Source organism: Misgurnus anguillicaudatus, chromosome 3 (assembly GCF_027580225.2).
Source record: "Misgurnus anguillicaudatus chromosome 3, ASM2758022v2, whole genome shotgun sequence".
NCBI classification, from domain to species: domain Eukaryota; kingdom Metazoa; phylum Chordata; class Actinopteri; order Cypriniformes; family Cobitidae; genus Misgurnus; species Misgurnus anguillicaudatus.
The window spans coordinates 33,673,049-33,688,602 of NC_073339.2; the positions used below are offsets into that span (position 1 = coordinate 33,673,049).

The 15,554-nt window shown below is 37.3% G+C and overlaps 1 protein-coding gene across 1 annotated transcript; it reads left to right on the forward strand.

Moving 5' to 3' along the window:
• The first annotated feature begins 362 nt into the window (after positions 1-362).
• On the forward strand, positions 363-15,119 carry smc2 (structural maintenance of chromosomes 2). Its single transcript, XM_073864991.1, has 24 exons — positions 363-787; positions 1,078-1,227; positions 1,330-1,452; positions 1,655-1,693; positions 1,798-1,908; positions 1,997-2,041; positions 2,146-2,379; positions 5,344-5,493; positions 6,010-6,243; positions 6,921-7,080; positions 7,902-8,019; positions 8,104-8,242; positions 8,650-8,769; positions 8,853-9,057; positions 9,150-9,285; positions 9,389-9,513; positions 9,595-9,788; positions 11,876-12,019; positions 12,320-12,514; positions 12,604-12,803; positions 13,149-13,266; positions 13,739-13,899; positions 14,096-14,243; positions 14,542-15,119. The coding sequence occupies exons 1-24, from the start codon at positions 620-622 to the stop codon at positions 14,722-14,724; spliced, it is 3,600 nt and encodes a 1,199-aa protein (XP_073721092.1). The 5' UTR covers positions 363-619; the 3' UTR covers positions 14,725-15,119.
• Positions 15,120-15,554: the final 435 nt, after the last annotated feature.

Genomic DNA, 15,554 nt, shown 5'->3' on the forward strand with positions numbered 1-15,554 from the left:
CATAAACAATCTTATTTGAAGTAAGCAAACCAACATATTTCCAAAACTGTTGAGTATAAATGCACGACCAAAACAAATGAAAAAGAGTTTCAATGTCATTCTGACAAAAGATACATTTGGTGTCGAAATTAGAACAGATTTTTTTTTTTAGAAAATCTTTGAAAGGGTTTATATTATGAAGTCATTTAAAAGAAACTTATTTTACTTTGTTTGTAAGTAAAAATCTTTGTTGCATATAAAAGCAGTAATACACTTCTTAGCGAAACCGCCGCGATGACGTCATGTACTTTTCAATTGTTTGGGTCCTTCAATGGGGTGGCTAAAACGTTGCCTGATTCAAAAGAAGATGTACGTTTTACAGTCTTTGTTTGAAGTTTCCGTAAAATTTCACACAGTAAACCAACATTTTGCCTAAGCATCTGAATTGTTCCATTTAATTTGAATGTTGGTATTTAAACTGATAAATCAGAACTGTTTTTTTTTTTCGAACGGCGAGGCGGAAATGTCCCTGGCGCCAAATTTCAAGTTTGGATGGTTGAACTGAAAACGTTCAACTGAAAGTTCATAGAGATTATTTATCACGCGTTTTATCGTCTCATAGCGTTGCTGTTCGGTCGAAATGTACATAAAGTCTATTGTACTAGAGGGCTTTAAGTCCTACGCAGAGAGGACGGAGATTAACGGCTTTGATCCGTTTTTTAATGCCATAACTGGACTGAACGGCAGCGGAAAGTCAAATATACTTGACTCCATCTGCTTTCTTTTGGGGATATCAAACCTATCACAGGTGAGTACATTTATCTTTTTATTTATGTAAAATCAACAAGGTCTTAAACCTATAATACCGACAAATGTGTTTTGTAAATAAATACAAAGTTCAAGCGTTTATAAATAGCGTCAATAACAAAATAACATAAAGCATAGGGGCCTGTTCTTCGACGTGTCTAACGTTAGATGTGTTTGTAATATAATAGATGTGTGTAATATAATAGAATTTAACTCTAATAAAATATAGACGCGAGTTTTAGAGTTAAAAATCCATAAAGTGTGACGCTGCTTGTTTGTCCAACCCTGCAGGTTCGTGCCACCAATCTCCAAGATCTGGTGTACAAAAATGGTCTGGCTGGGATTACCAAGGCTACAGTGTCCATCACTTTCGACAACTCTAACAAAAAACAAAGCCCTTTGGGGTTTGAGACACATGATGAGATTACCATCACAAGACAGGTCTGAGACCAGTGTCCACAAATCCATAGTAACATTTCAACGATCCCCAACTGCATAGCAAACTGTGATGATTAACGTTACGATGTTGTTTGTGTTACACAGGTGGTCATAGGTGGACGCAATAAGTACCTCATCAATGGTGTTAACGCAAACAACCTAAGAGTCCAGGATCTGTTTTGCTCGGTTGGACTAAATGTCAACAACCCTCACTTTCTGATCATGCAGGTACATATCACCAAAAACAGTGATAAACAGTTTCTTATGTTATGTGGCTTTGATCTAACACCGAGTCACTATAGCAGGCAGTTTTTCTTATGTATATTATTGTATGTACTTCTCATTATTCTTGTCATAAAGCATTTGTGTCAGTACAAATGTAGTTATGGTTCACATATCCAGTCACCTCCAATTGTGTGTGTAATTTCAGGGAAGAATTACCAAGGTCCTAAACATGAAGCCTCCTGAGGTGAGATGTGGTTATATTTTGAAGGGTTAAAGTGAGACAGATATCCAATGTCTTGGATGCAAGATGTTTTCTGCAATTTTGTCCTAACAAGTTTTTGTATATAGATTCTGGCCATGATTGAGGAGGCGGCGGGTACCAGGATGTACGAGTGCAAGAAGATCAGTGCTCAGAAAACTATTGAGAAGAAAGATGCCAAGCTGAAAGAGATTCAAACTGTACATACTTTTAATTCATTCATTTATTAAATAACATTTAAAAATCTGGAATAATGTCTCATTAAATGTGTCTTAATTTATGGAACAGATCTTGGATGAGGAAATCACCCCTGCTATGGAAAAGCTGAAAGAGGTTTGTGTCTATTCCATGTAAAGCTGATTTTTAACAATGCAAAGCACTATATAAATCAATTTTAATTCAATTTCATCTCTTGTCACCTTCCCTCTCCTATTCAGGAGCGTGCATCCTACCTGGAGTATCAGAAACTGATGCGTGAGATCGAACACTTGAGTCGTCTATATGTGGCGTACTTGTTTGTGTGCGCCGAGGAGACCAAGCTGAAGTCTACTGAAGACCTGCAGGAGATGCAGAGCTCCATCACTCAGCTACAGGAGAACATGAGACAGAATGAGGCCAAAGTGAAAGAACTAAGCGCAGAGATACAGGAGCTGGAACGCCGAAGGGATAAGGTGAGTCAAGGGTTAAGCCGATCTGTGTCTTAAAGCAAATTTGTGTATTTGATCTGATCACAATATAGAGTTGTTTTCTATGTTATTTACTAGGTTACCCAGTGGTAGCTGTGACATAAGCAGATTTGTGTCCATATTTGAACCAAGCCTAAGTTAAGATAACCTATCAATTTTAGAGTGTGGCGGTAAAATGCATCTTCTGTATACTTCATGAATTTAGTTCTGAGTTTTGCCCCGATTTGAAGTTAGAACAAGATATTCACCAAAAATAGGAGTAAATATCAAGCCTAGCAAGCATGCATCAAAATGTATAAGTCCATGCAATCTGATACACAATTGGCTCTTCTTAAAGGAAAACACCACCATTTTCAATATCTTACCATGTTCCTACCTCAACTTAGATGAATGAACACATACCTATCTTTTTTCAATGCATGCACTTTTAATCTTTGTACAGCGCTTCATGAATGTGTCAGCATTTAGCTTAGCCCCATTCATTCCTATGGCTCCAAACAAAAGTTTTATTTTGTGCCACCATACTTACTCGTGTATCTACTCATGTAACAGTTTTTAAATAGGGAACACATGAAAGTGTTTGGTGGCTCCTAAATTCATCCCTGTTTGGAGCCATAGGAATGAATGGGGCTAGGCTAAATGCTAGCACATTCACGGGGAGCTGTACAAAGATTAAAAATGCACGCTTTGAAAAAAAGGGATGTATTAATTCATCTAAGTTGACTAAGTTAATAATAAAGTATAATTTCAATTCTTATGTGTGTGCATATGGGTCTGTTTAGAATTGTCAGCTGTTGATATTGATAAATCAATATGTTTGTAAAATAATAGTATGGACTGTAAGTCTCTCTTTGGATAAAAGCATCTGTCAAAGTCGTTAACGTAATGGTATGCTCAGTTGCAATAGTCGATGTATCCGGTGATACACGGTGCTTTAGCCTCACCGTCTTACACCTTTGTTTTGATTTTTTTAGTAATAAAATCATTTAGTTTTGTAAGAGAGCAGACACTAAAAACTGAATGTGTCTGCTGCCTTAATTCAGTGCGTGCTAAACGTGCGTCACAGAGCAGCAGCAGGTGTCAGATTTCATTTATTACTTTCAGAGTATGTGAGGCGAGCTGCCTGAAACAATGACGAAGGCAAAATTTATAATGTTTAATATAAGCAAGATTGTTTTGTTGTTGTGTTTTTCATTTATGAATAATAATAAACCCATAATTCAAGCAGCACTTTAAATGGAGGAAGTGCCGGATGGGATACTTATAAATGTAAACATGAGATTTGGCAAACATGAGTAAATAATTTTGTCTTGTATATATGTGACCCTGTCTGTCAAAACCTAGCTAAAGTAATTGTTTGTGTTTTCTCTACATAAAATCATCCTACATAATATAAAGAGCATTCAGAAAATAACCTTTATATCTTTAAAACGATAGTTTACCCATAAATGAAAATTCTGTCGTCATTTTCTCATCTTGTTGTTCTATCTAAACCTATATGAATCTCTTTTTTTTCTGATGAACACACAAGAAGATATTTTGTTAAAGATGGTAAGCACACAGTTGCAGTACCCATTGAATTCCATTGTATTGGTTTTCCTACTATGGAAGTCAGTGGTTAGAATCAGTTGTGTGATTACCATTATTTATCAAAATATAATTTTTGTGTACATCAGAAAAAAGAAATTCATACAGATTTAGAACAACATGAGGATGAGAAAATGACAGAATTTTAATTTTTGGGTGAACTATCCCTTTAATATTGATTGAGTAAGGCCATGTCAATGATTGATATAAGTGAGATCAAACTTTGATGCCCCTAATCTCAAAATTCAATTATGAGGGTCACAAATACTTGTTTGCTGCGGTCATGCAAAACTGAAAAGTCATGTAAAACTGAAAAGACATGTAATTTTGGATGTAAAAAATTATTTTTACAGCATATGTGTCACTTTTGCTGTGTACAACAATCGGAGCCCCCCAACCCTCTACATCCATCTTTCCTTTTGATTTTTCCATTACATTGACGAGCATGTTGAGATGGAGCAAGCAAAAGTGAAATAATTATTTTACACATGGAATATTTTAACTACCCAGGGCTCCAGACTAACTATTTTCAATAGGAGCACAGTGGCCCCAACTGAAAATTTTAGGGGCGTGACCAGAAAATTTAGGGGCACACACTGTAAATCAACATGCTAATCAAATATTCACATTAATACTAATTTCCTATGTATTACTAATAAATACTTTGATGATAGATGCAGAAATGTATCATGTGCTGTTTCAAATTCAGTGTCACATCACAAAAAAGGTCAAATTTACTGGTGGCACATGTGCAACTAGATGTAAAATTAAGTGGCGCACTCTCAAATTTTGGTGGCAGTCTGGACCCCTGCTACCTTTTCTTGGCATTGTAGGCATATGATTTTTTTTTTAAAAGTTATAAAATTAATAGTTATTATCTAATAATAATTTAATTTATTCATTATCTTTATTATTATCTTTTATTTGAGCTCAAAGCAAATTGGATTCCGTGCCCCCTTTTGAACTCTGACATCCAGGTTGGGAACCACTGATCTACATTGACAGGAAAGATACGCTTTGTAGTCCTGTTAAAAAGCAATCCAAGTTCTGGATCTCATTTCCGGGGTCATTAATTAGCAACCTACGGTTTAGAAGTTTGGTTGCACTGAAAACACAGTAACACTTGCCTTAACTGGTTTGGTGATGGAGTAGTTGTGCAGACTGAAGGTCTGAAATAGTAGATGTTATGGTAGGTAATGGACTGGCAAAAGTATTAAATTCTTTGTACGGGAAATCATTTGTGAATTTTTTATGATGCAAATTGATATCTGTTTGAAAAGTGTGTGGTTGATTGATTGGATATCTGCGTCTCCTCTAGATCATTTCCATTAGCATGCCTCATATCTGCGTCTGTCTCTCTAGGAGGTTGGGGGAGTGTTGAAGAGTCTGGAGGAGACGTTGTCTGAAGCACAGAGAGTGGACACAAAGGCCCAAAGTGCTCTTGATCTGAAGAAACAAAATCTGAAAGATGAAACCAAGAAAAGAAAAGAGCTGATCAAAAACATGGAGGAGGTAATATACGATTGTAGAGATTTGTTATGAATCCAAACATTTCTCTTTCTTTATCATTCTCTCTTTCTTAACTAATTTGTAAATAGTATTAAATAAAATTAAAAATGCAAGTAAATTTCTAAACTCAAAGTAAAATTCATATGGTTCAGTGTTTCCCACACACTAACAGTTTATTTGTGATGGCACATTCGCCAGGGGAGATGGGTGAATACTGGGTAACTGCTGTCAGGTCGGTAATTTTCAGATGCCTATTCTTGACGCATTCGCACAAAAATGACCCAAATTTAAAAAAAAAAAATTCATTTAGCGCTCACAACCACACACTATGTAAAATTTATTTGTGACGGGTAATCTTGATTTTTTTTTTGGTGGCGGCGAGTTATGAGAAACACTGGGATTGTCACTATACCATAATTTCATTGCTTAATACTAATACCAATAAAATGGTACGATTCTCAATCCAAATTTCATACCTCAATTGATTTTTTTTTTTTTCAAAAAATAATTTCTAACTAGGATAAGAAGATGATGTCAGCCAAGGAAGTGGAGGTTGCTAAGGCAAAGGAGCAGCTGAAGGTGGTTCAGGATGAGGGACAGAAGGATGCAGAAGCGTTGGAGGCGGCAAAACAGCATTTTGAAGCGGTGTCAGCCGGTCTCTCGGCCAATGAGGATGGAGTGGAAGCCACGCTTAATGAACAGATGATGACCTGCAAGAATGACATGAGCAAAGCTGAAACAGAGGCTAAACAGGTGACCTTTTAAATACAGACCAATTATCACAGGCCCTGTTTATGGTATAGGATGCATTCTAGGTGGTCGCATCACAAGTGGTCATGGAGACGCATCACTGGTTTTACCAGGCAGTAAAATGTGTCTCCTGTGACCACATGTGTTCGAGACAGGGTTACAGTTTGTGTTTTTGGCTTTTTCCAGGTTTAAAGGATTGGTCTTACGGCTGTGTTTTACATAACTTTTGATTAGTATTTGTTACCCTGGACCACAAAACCACTCATAAGGATAATTTTTTGTTTTTAATTAAGATTTTACATAATCTGAAAGCTGAAAAATAAGCTTTCCATTGATGTATCTGGAATCTGAGGGTCCAAAAAAAATCTAAATATTGAGAAAATCAACTTTAAAGTTTGCTCAAATAAAGTCCTTAGCAACAAAGGTTATGTTATTACTAATGATAATGATATTTATTTATTTATATTAGGAAATGTACAAAATATCTTCATGGAACATGATCTTAACTTATTATCCTAATAATAATTTTGACCCATACAATGTATTGTTGGCTATTGCTACAAATATACTCCTGCGACTTTATGACTGGTTTTGTGGTCCAGGGTCACATTTATGTTTTTTACAATATCATTTGATAGTATGCGATTTATCTTCGTTAAAAGTCTTGTTTTCCCTCTTAGGCCCAGATGAAACTCAAACATGCTCAACAGGAACTGAAGACTAAACAGGCTCAGGTCAAGAAGATGGACAGTGGTTACAAAAAAGACCAGGACACATTTGAGGCTGTGAGAAAAAACATTGAAAAGCTACAGGCAGAAATGAAGAAGCTCAATTATGAAGGTACTGAATAAGTTTAGGTTAAATCGGAGTTTGCGTTAGACTTTTTTATTATCTTAACGTGACATTGTCATACTCAAAATTCTAGTCAGAAAGAATTTGAGTCTGATACCGCTCCATTAGGCTGTGATTATGGGGCGTGTTTCAACCAAACCAGGACAAAAGATGACTCTGCACTCAATTGGATAGACCTACAACCAATCAGAGCAACCGAGTGTGTGACGTATGTTGAAATGGCGTCTGTCCTTTTGCAGCCTGACCTGAACTGCTAGTTATTTCGCTACAATGAGACTAACATTGTGATTGTACTAAGTCTGAGTTAGAGAATGTACATCGACACCTACTATGTTTTAGGGGTGGGCCGAATCCAATACTTTGGATCGAATATCGAGTTTTTGCTGGATCGAATATCGGAATAACGGGGCCGATCCAAATCCGATACTGTGCGTTACTCGTGGTTGTTACTGTCATGCTATAGAAAAGTCAGACTATTATAAAAGCACCATAAACATTTTTATACACTATATTCAAAGTCTTCCTAATATATTCAAGACATTCAAGAGGGGGAGCTCCATATTAAACGGCTGTAATTCCTAAATCCTTTAGCCACTTTGGATGCGAATACCCTCAAAATAAAGCTGAGAGTGTGCACTGTAAGCCAATAGTCATAAAATGACTGTAACTGGAATACATTTTGGTAAACAGCTAAAATAACACAAAATGTGCCTCTGTTCCAATACTTATGGAGGGCACTGGATGTGTAAAGTTTGGTAAAGGTTGCTCTAGATGTGGTCTAAAACATTCTTGTCAATGTGTGCACTCAGATGGACGAGAGGAGGGTCTGGTGGAGCAGAAGAGAAAGTTATCACGTGATGTCGCTCAGCTCAGAGAAACATACGAGTCTCTCATGGGCCAGTTCCCCAACCTGCGCTTTGAATATACGTAAGAACCCACAAGCTGATTTTATTCATCATACACTTTATTTAGGTAAACATAACATTGATTCATATGGTGTGTGTTTCACAGGGATCCAGAGAGAGGCTGGGAACGCAGTAAAGTGAAGGGTTTGGTGGCAAATCTCTTCACTGTTACTGACGTGTCAAACGCTACGGCTTTGGAGGTGGTAGCTGGTGGTCGACTCTATAACGTAGTGGTTGACAATGAGGTGAGACTTTGTTTTCTATACCAATTCAATTCCCTACCATGGCAAAATTCAATAAAGATGTAATGTACTGTTAAACACACTAAGGCGTGGTTTCCCGGACCGAGCTTATCCTAGTCTCAGACAAAAAGGCATATTTGAGCTGCTTTAATTTAAAAACACCTTGTACTGACAGATCTCTTCACATACAACAGACCCATTGTTTTGTCTCAAAATGCACACCAGTATTATTTTGTTTGTAAAAACTACTTAAATGCCCTAATAAAAACTAAGGCCTAGTCCTGGATTAATCTAAACCCTGTATGGGAAAATGTCAACTTCAAATCATACTGGTACTTTGCATTGCTAACTATATATATATCATTGTACAGCAAAATTATGCGCTGGCTCTAAACCAAAACTATTTGCAGGTTACTGGAAAGAAGCTTCTGGAAAAGGGCGAACTGAAACGCAGATACACCATCATTCCCCTAAACAAGATCTCAGCCCGTACCCTAAATGACAACGTAGTGCGCACTGCCAAAAACCTGGTGAGAGCACTGCTAAATAAGCTTCATTGATTGTGACTTGAGTTTTTTTCTATATGAAAGCCAAATTTTGTTTTCTATTACAGGTTGGTGCAGATAACGTGCACACAGCTCTGTCATTGGTGGGTTATGAGTCGGAGCTGAGGAAGGCCATGGAGTATGTGTTCGGCACTACGCTGGTTTGTGACAGTTTGGACAATGCTAAAAAAGTTGCGTTCGATAAAGGTGTGAGCACAAAAACTGTTACTCTTGGAGGAGACGTGTTTGACCCGCAGGGAACGCTGACTGGAGGTTTGTGTGAATACACACACACACACAATCACAATTATTATTACCACGCATTAAGCCGTATATAAGTTTGCATCACTTTTTGGTGTGTTTAGGTGCCCGTGCTCAGACAGCCTCTGTCCTGTCCAAACTGGCTGAGGTGAAAGAAGTTCAGGACAGTCTGAGAGCTAAAGAGTCTGAACTCGCTGCTGTGGAGTCTGAGCTCAGTGGGCTGAAGGGAACAGCTGAGAAGTAAGTCATTGTCCAATCAGAGACCTGCTCTAACCCTCCTTACTGACCAATTAGAGCAAAGAGAGAAAAATGGATGGCTAAAGCAGTTCTTATTTTCTGGCAGATATCGTCAGCTGAAGCAGCAGTTGGACCTGAAAACCGAGGAGGCTCAGATTCTGGAGACCAAACTTCAACAGAGCTCTTTCCACAAGCAGCAGGAGGAACTGGAGAATTTGCGCAAGACTATTGGTACGCAGTTTTTTTTTGTACGATGTAGTATTGCTGGTTTTGGTGTTGTTCTTTAACATTTGGGTGTTTTGCTTTTTTTAGAGGAATGCGAGGAAACGCTGCAGAAGACGAAGGAGATTCGGAGTAAGGCAGAGGAGAAGTACAAAGTTCTGGAGAACAAGATGAAAAACGCAGAGGCAGAAAGAGAGAAAGAACTAAAAGCAGCCCAGCAGAAACTCAACCAGGCCAAGAGCAAAGCAGACGCCTTTAACAAGAGACTGAAAGAGAAACAGCAGGTACTGTGTGTGGTTACTGTGCTCCAACCTTATAAAAGCTTGTTAAAGCGATAAAGCGATAATTACCCCATGATGTACTCACCCTCAAGCAATCCAAGATACATATGTCCGTCAACTTTCAGATGAACACATTTGGAGTTATTTTAGTAAATATCCTTGTTTTCCAAGCTTATAATGGGGTAAAACAGGGATCAGGGAACAACTTCTTACTTTGAAGCCTTAAAAAGTGCATCCATCCTTCAAAAGTAATCCACATGGCTCCAACTAACTGTTGTTTGGGTAATTTTTTAAAAGAGCAGTTTACTTTGCTCAAAAAGCCAAACCCTTTATTTAGTTATGCTAATGCATTAAACATGGCTCTGTCCATGTTTAAAGGGATAGTTCACCTAAAAATGAAAATTCTGTCATAATTTACTCACGTTCATGTTGTTACAAACCCGTATAAGTTTCTTTGTTCCAATGAGCACAAAGGAAGATATTTTGAGAATTGTTGATAATCATACCGTTTGTGGACCCCAGTCACTTCCATAGTAGGAAAAAGTAATACTATGGAAGTAAATGGGGTCCACAAACGGTTTGGTTACAAACATTTCTTAAAATATCTTCTTTTGTGTTTATCAGAACAAAGAAATTTAACAACATGAGAGTGAGTGAATGATTACAGAATTTTCATTTTTGGGTGAACTATCCCTTTAAGTGCTATGATTGGGTCCCCAGTGCTTCTATCAACCTAGAAAATGTGATAAAGATCAACCCAGTAACTTAGTTTTGATAAACCATTCTCTGCAAGCATGTGAAAAAATAGTTTGTTAACATTTGGCTCCCCTTGTGATGTCAAAGTGGATAATACCGTTTCTTAATTTGCACTATCCAACCACGGCACTGCCATTTAGTGCAATCCCTCCATCAAAATTAAAACGTAGAGGGGATCGAGCCTTTTCGGTGGTAGGGCCCCGTCTATGGAACAATTTGCCGCTCAAGATTAGAGTGGCACCTTCGATATCTCCTTTTAAGTCACTTTTAAAAACCTATCTGTTTGAGCTGGCATATTAACTTTTAATTGCATTTCACGTTAGTGTATAATCGGTTGGTCTTAATTTTAAAGTGTTTTTGGATTTAAATGCATTCTGTTTTTATTTTTGCTTTATTTGTCTTCCTTTACTTTTAATGTACAGCACTTTGGTCAGTCTTGTGGCTGTTTTAAATGTGCTTATAAATAAATTAACTTGAACTTGATTTGCATTTTAAAGGACACACCCAAAAATGACACATTTTTGCTCATACCTACAAAGTGGCAATTTTAACATGCTATAATAAATTACTTATTTGAGACAAAACTTCACATACTTAAAAAATTATTTTCATCTTAAAAAAAACTTATGAAGTGTCTGCTTTATTAAAGGTACAATTTGTAAGATATTTGCAGTAAAATATTGAAAAACCACTAGTCTGGTGTTATATATTTTGTCCAGCTGATTACTAACAATATCTATAATGTTTTCAACTACTTGTAAATTATGAGAAAATTGCTGCGCTAAACAGTGACACGGGGCAGTGCAGTCGCCTGTTAATGACGTTAATATCTACGTTACCCTTTGTTACCGCCTTTACGGACGTAAAAACCACATGACAACAGTGTCAACAAATGTGGAAGTAATAGCGTCTGTCGGGCCACTCGCTTTTTATGGTGAATTTGTTCATCTGAACACTTAATTCTGTGCTGTGTTAACAAACCATCGTATTGGACTAATACTGTAACATCTATGACTAACAATTGCGTTTTGAACATTACATGAAACCTTAAATAATGAAAAAAAAACTTTTATAAAACTTGATTACTTTACCTCATGTGTAACTTGATTTCTCGTTCCCGTCTCATTGATGGCCATCAGCGTTTGAGTTAAAGACAACAAATCCCATGAGTCCACGTTGCTTCAGAGCATCATTAATCTACATCATTGTTATTGATTTGATCTGGCGCCATCTAGCGGCGCGGATTATACAAATTGCATATTTAATAAATATTTAGTTTAAATCTATTAGTTGTAATAAATGCTTATGTGATGTCTGTCTTTCACTTTAACTAGGAAGCAGAAGCAGTTGCTCTTGAGTTAGAGGAGCTGAAGAGAGAACAGACCGGATATGAACAGCAGATTCAAGCTGTTGATGAAGCAATGAAAGCCATACAAGAGCAGATCGACAACATGACCACAGACGTTTCGGCCAATAAGGTGCACAATGGGAAATTTTGCTGACTCATTGGAACCTGACACTGTGTCCTAACTAGATGCATTGTGATATTATTCCAGCAATGGACAATTTGTTTTTAATTTACTCACTAGTCATGAAATTTGAAATCAATTGAAATTTCAAATTGATTTAACTTCAAAATTTAAGTGCAACAAGGAATTTTTACAATGTAGAAGGAGTGTTCTGGAAACTTTTTTCACATTTTCAATTGCTTTTGCTATTTATTTTAATGATACTACTGCTTTCGCAGTTTCATTAATGTTTACATTGTGCACATACAGGAAGCAGTGCGTGTCGCACAGGAGCAGTTGTCCAAGCAGAAGGAGGTGATTCTGGGACAGGAGAGAGAAATTAAAGGAAAGACCGGAGAAGCGAACCGCCTCAGAGAGCAAAACAACGACGCCCAGCTCAAAATCAAAGAGCTGGAGCACAACATCAGCAAACACAAGAAAGACAGCGCCGATGCCACGGCCAAGGTGAGCAAACCATTGAGCAAGTGAATGAAACCACTGGAGATCATCATTGTGTAAAGGAATGTACATATAGCTGAAATGTTTGTGTTCAGGTGGCTCGCATGTTAGCCGAGAACGACTGGATCTCCACAGAGAAGCATCTCTTCGGCCAACCCAACACCGCCTATGACTTCAAGACCAACAATCCCAAAGAGGCCGGACAGAGATTGAAGAGACTGGAGGAGACTAAAGACAAGCTGGAGAGAAACGTCAACCGTAGGGCCATGAACATGCTCAGCGAGGCTGAGGAGAGGTACGTCCTGTACTCAAGAAGCAGCAAAATTGGTTAAAAATAAAATAAAAGTCACTTGGGTTAAGAAGATATCCTGTCATGTTTCACCCAAAGATTAAAAGAATGCAAAATTACTGTTAAAAAATACTGTATTCTTTCTAATGATTATTTTGATAAAGTAAAACATCTGATTTAATGTATTTTTTTAAAAATTAAAATAATAATAATAATAAAAGTCATGGGTTCGATTCCCAGGGAACATGCATACTAATAAAATGCATGCCTTAAATAAAATGTAACCCGCTTTGGATAAAAACATCTGCCAAATGCATAAATGTAATTGTATGTACTCTCTGCCCTCTTTCAGTACAATGATCTTCGAAAGAAAAAGCGAATTGTTGAGAACGATAAAGCCAAAATTCTGGAAACAATCGAAGAGTTGGACCAGAAAAAGAATGAGGCACTTAATGTGGCATGGCAGAAGGTAAAATACCAACCTTAAAATCATTATCATCAGATTACTATGTTAAAGAGACACTCCACTTTTTTTTTTAAATAGGATTTTTACCGTTTTGGAATCCATTTAGCTGATCTCCGGGTCTGGTGGTACCACTTTTAGCATAGCTTAGCATAATCCATTGAATCTGATTAGACCATTAGCATCACGCTAAAAATAACCAAAGAGATTCGATATTTTTCCTGTTTAAAATTTACGCAGCAAAGTCATTGATTATCGAAACTCTTTGGTCATTTTTGAGCGCAATGCTAATGGTCTAATCAGTTTCAATGGATTGTGCTAAGTTATGCTAAAAGTTTTACCGCCAACAGTAAAAATCAAATGTTTATCTCTAGGAGAACTGAAAAATTAGCATATTTTTATAGTGTCCCTTTAAATACACTAGCATAAAGTGTAAATTTTTTATGCCTCCTGCTCAGTACAATTTCCATCATTGCAGGTGAATAAGGATTTTGGCTCCATATTCTCCACCCTGCTACCTGGCGCGAATGCCCGTTTGGCTCCGCCCGAGGGGTGTGGCGTCCTGGACGGTTTGGAGTTTAAAGTGGCTCTAGGGAACACCTGGAAAGAGAACCTGACAGAGCTCAGCGGCGGTCAAAGGTCAGCACTCTTTCGCTTATCATGGCATAACAGTTCAAGAATCAATAGCCATTTAGGTATTTAGCTATTTTAATAGCTCTTCAGGTCAACGGTTCTTGGCCACAGATCCATTACAGCAACAGATCTTACGCCAGCAATCTGGACTCGGCCAATTACCGCATATTCTCATTTTGATGCCTTCATGTGTGCTTTTCAGGTCACTGGTGGCTCTCTCTCTCATTCTGGCCATGCTGCTGTTCAAACCTGCTCCCATTTATATCCTGGATGAAGTGGACGCTGCGCTTGATCTCTCACACACGCAAAACATCGGACAGATGCTGCGCACACACTTTACACATTCACAGGTAATAAACACTAATATTAATGGATTAATATTTTGTTTATTGGGGTTTTTTTAATTAAAAATGTTTTTGTTTAATTTCCTCCTTCCATTACAATAAATGTAACATAATAAATGCTATAGTCATGACACAAGAAATAACATAACCTTTTTTTTTATTTCACACTGTTGACTGCATTTGTCATGTTATACGATTGAACACTTAATAAGGTTATAAAAATGTATGGGCAATACCTGTGCCATGTAGATACATCATCACTGCTTTTGATCAGATCACCAACTAAGTCATTTTTACTTTGCAGTTCGTGGTGGTGTCTTTGAAGGACGGTATGTTCACCAACGCAAATGTGCTTTTCAAGACCAAATTTGTAGACGGCATCTCTACGGTAACTCGCACAGCTCAGACGCATGAGGGAAAAGTTTTGGCCCAGCGCACTCAGCAGAAATCCAAGGACAAACGCCAGCGCCAGATGCTGGCCAGCTAAACGCATGCTATACACAAATGTAACAATGTTACTTCCAGTAATCACTTTAAGGTATCAACTAAAATGAAATGGAGTGTTTGAAAGGGTTGTGTATAATAGGTCTTTCCATATTCACACAACTTTTTTGTGCTTTTACTCGTTTAGTTGCCATATGACCTTTAATAGTGGTTTTCCTCTGTGCATTGCTTTTCTTATATTTGTTTGTTGTATGTATGCATTCAAACCTTTCGCTTTTTTCAACTCTCCGCAGGCTGTTTTTTATCAATATGATCTTTTTAAGTAAGGTAGTGATTTCAGAAATCATGCCTAAATGTACATAAGCAATTTTTAGAGAATTAAGTAGAAATGTGTTTTCGTATATTTTGCAAATAAATGTAATCTGATGTTTTACCAGATTTTGTATGTCATGACTTGAGATGATTGAGTTACACACACATTGCTTTTTGCTACCTTTAGGGTTAACAGCCATAGGATAACTTGGAAATACTAAATAATTTTTAGGTTTATACTTTTTATTTTAACACAAACTGATACATAATGAGTTAAAAGCATAACACAAAAAATTAACATCCTTTCTTATTAATTCATGTAATGATAATATTGAACATTAAACTAGTGATGTTTGATGAGCTCAAAGTTTATTGCATTTTGCTGTTCTCTCTGATTGACAGGATATGTCAGTCATGACATCAGTCATATCGGCTGTTTTTAGACTTTTGGTCGATGTAGAGAAAAAGTGCTTTCATCGTCAACATATACAGCAGGGAAACTAAGTATTTGACACATCAGCATTTTTTATCAGTAAGGGGATTTCTAAGTGGGCTATTGAC

Bases quoted from the DNA above. Each gene is read 5' to 3' on its own strand.
- smc2 (XM_073864991.1), top strand. From the start codon at position 620: ATGTACATAAAGTCTATTGTACTAGAGGGCTTTAAGTCCTACGCAGAG. The intron at 1,453-1,654 runs GTACATATCACC...GTGTAATTTCAG, and splicing joins CTCACTTTCTGATCATGCAG to GGAAGAATTACCAAGGTCCT. The intron at 9,058-9,149 runs GTTTGTGTGAAT...TGGTGTGTTTAG, and splicing joins GCAGGGAACGCTGACTGGAG to GTGCCCGTGCTCAGACAGCC.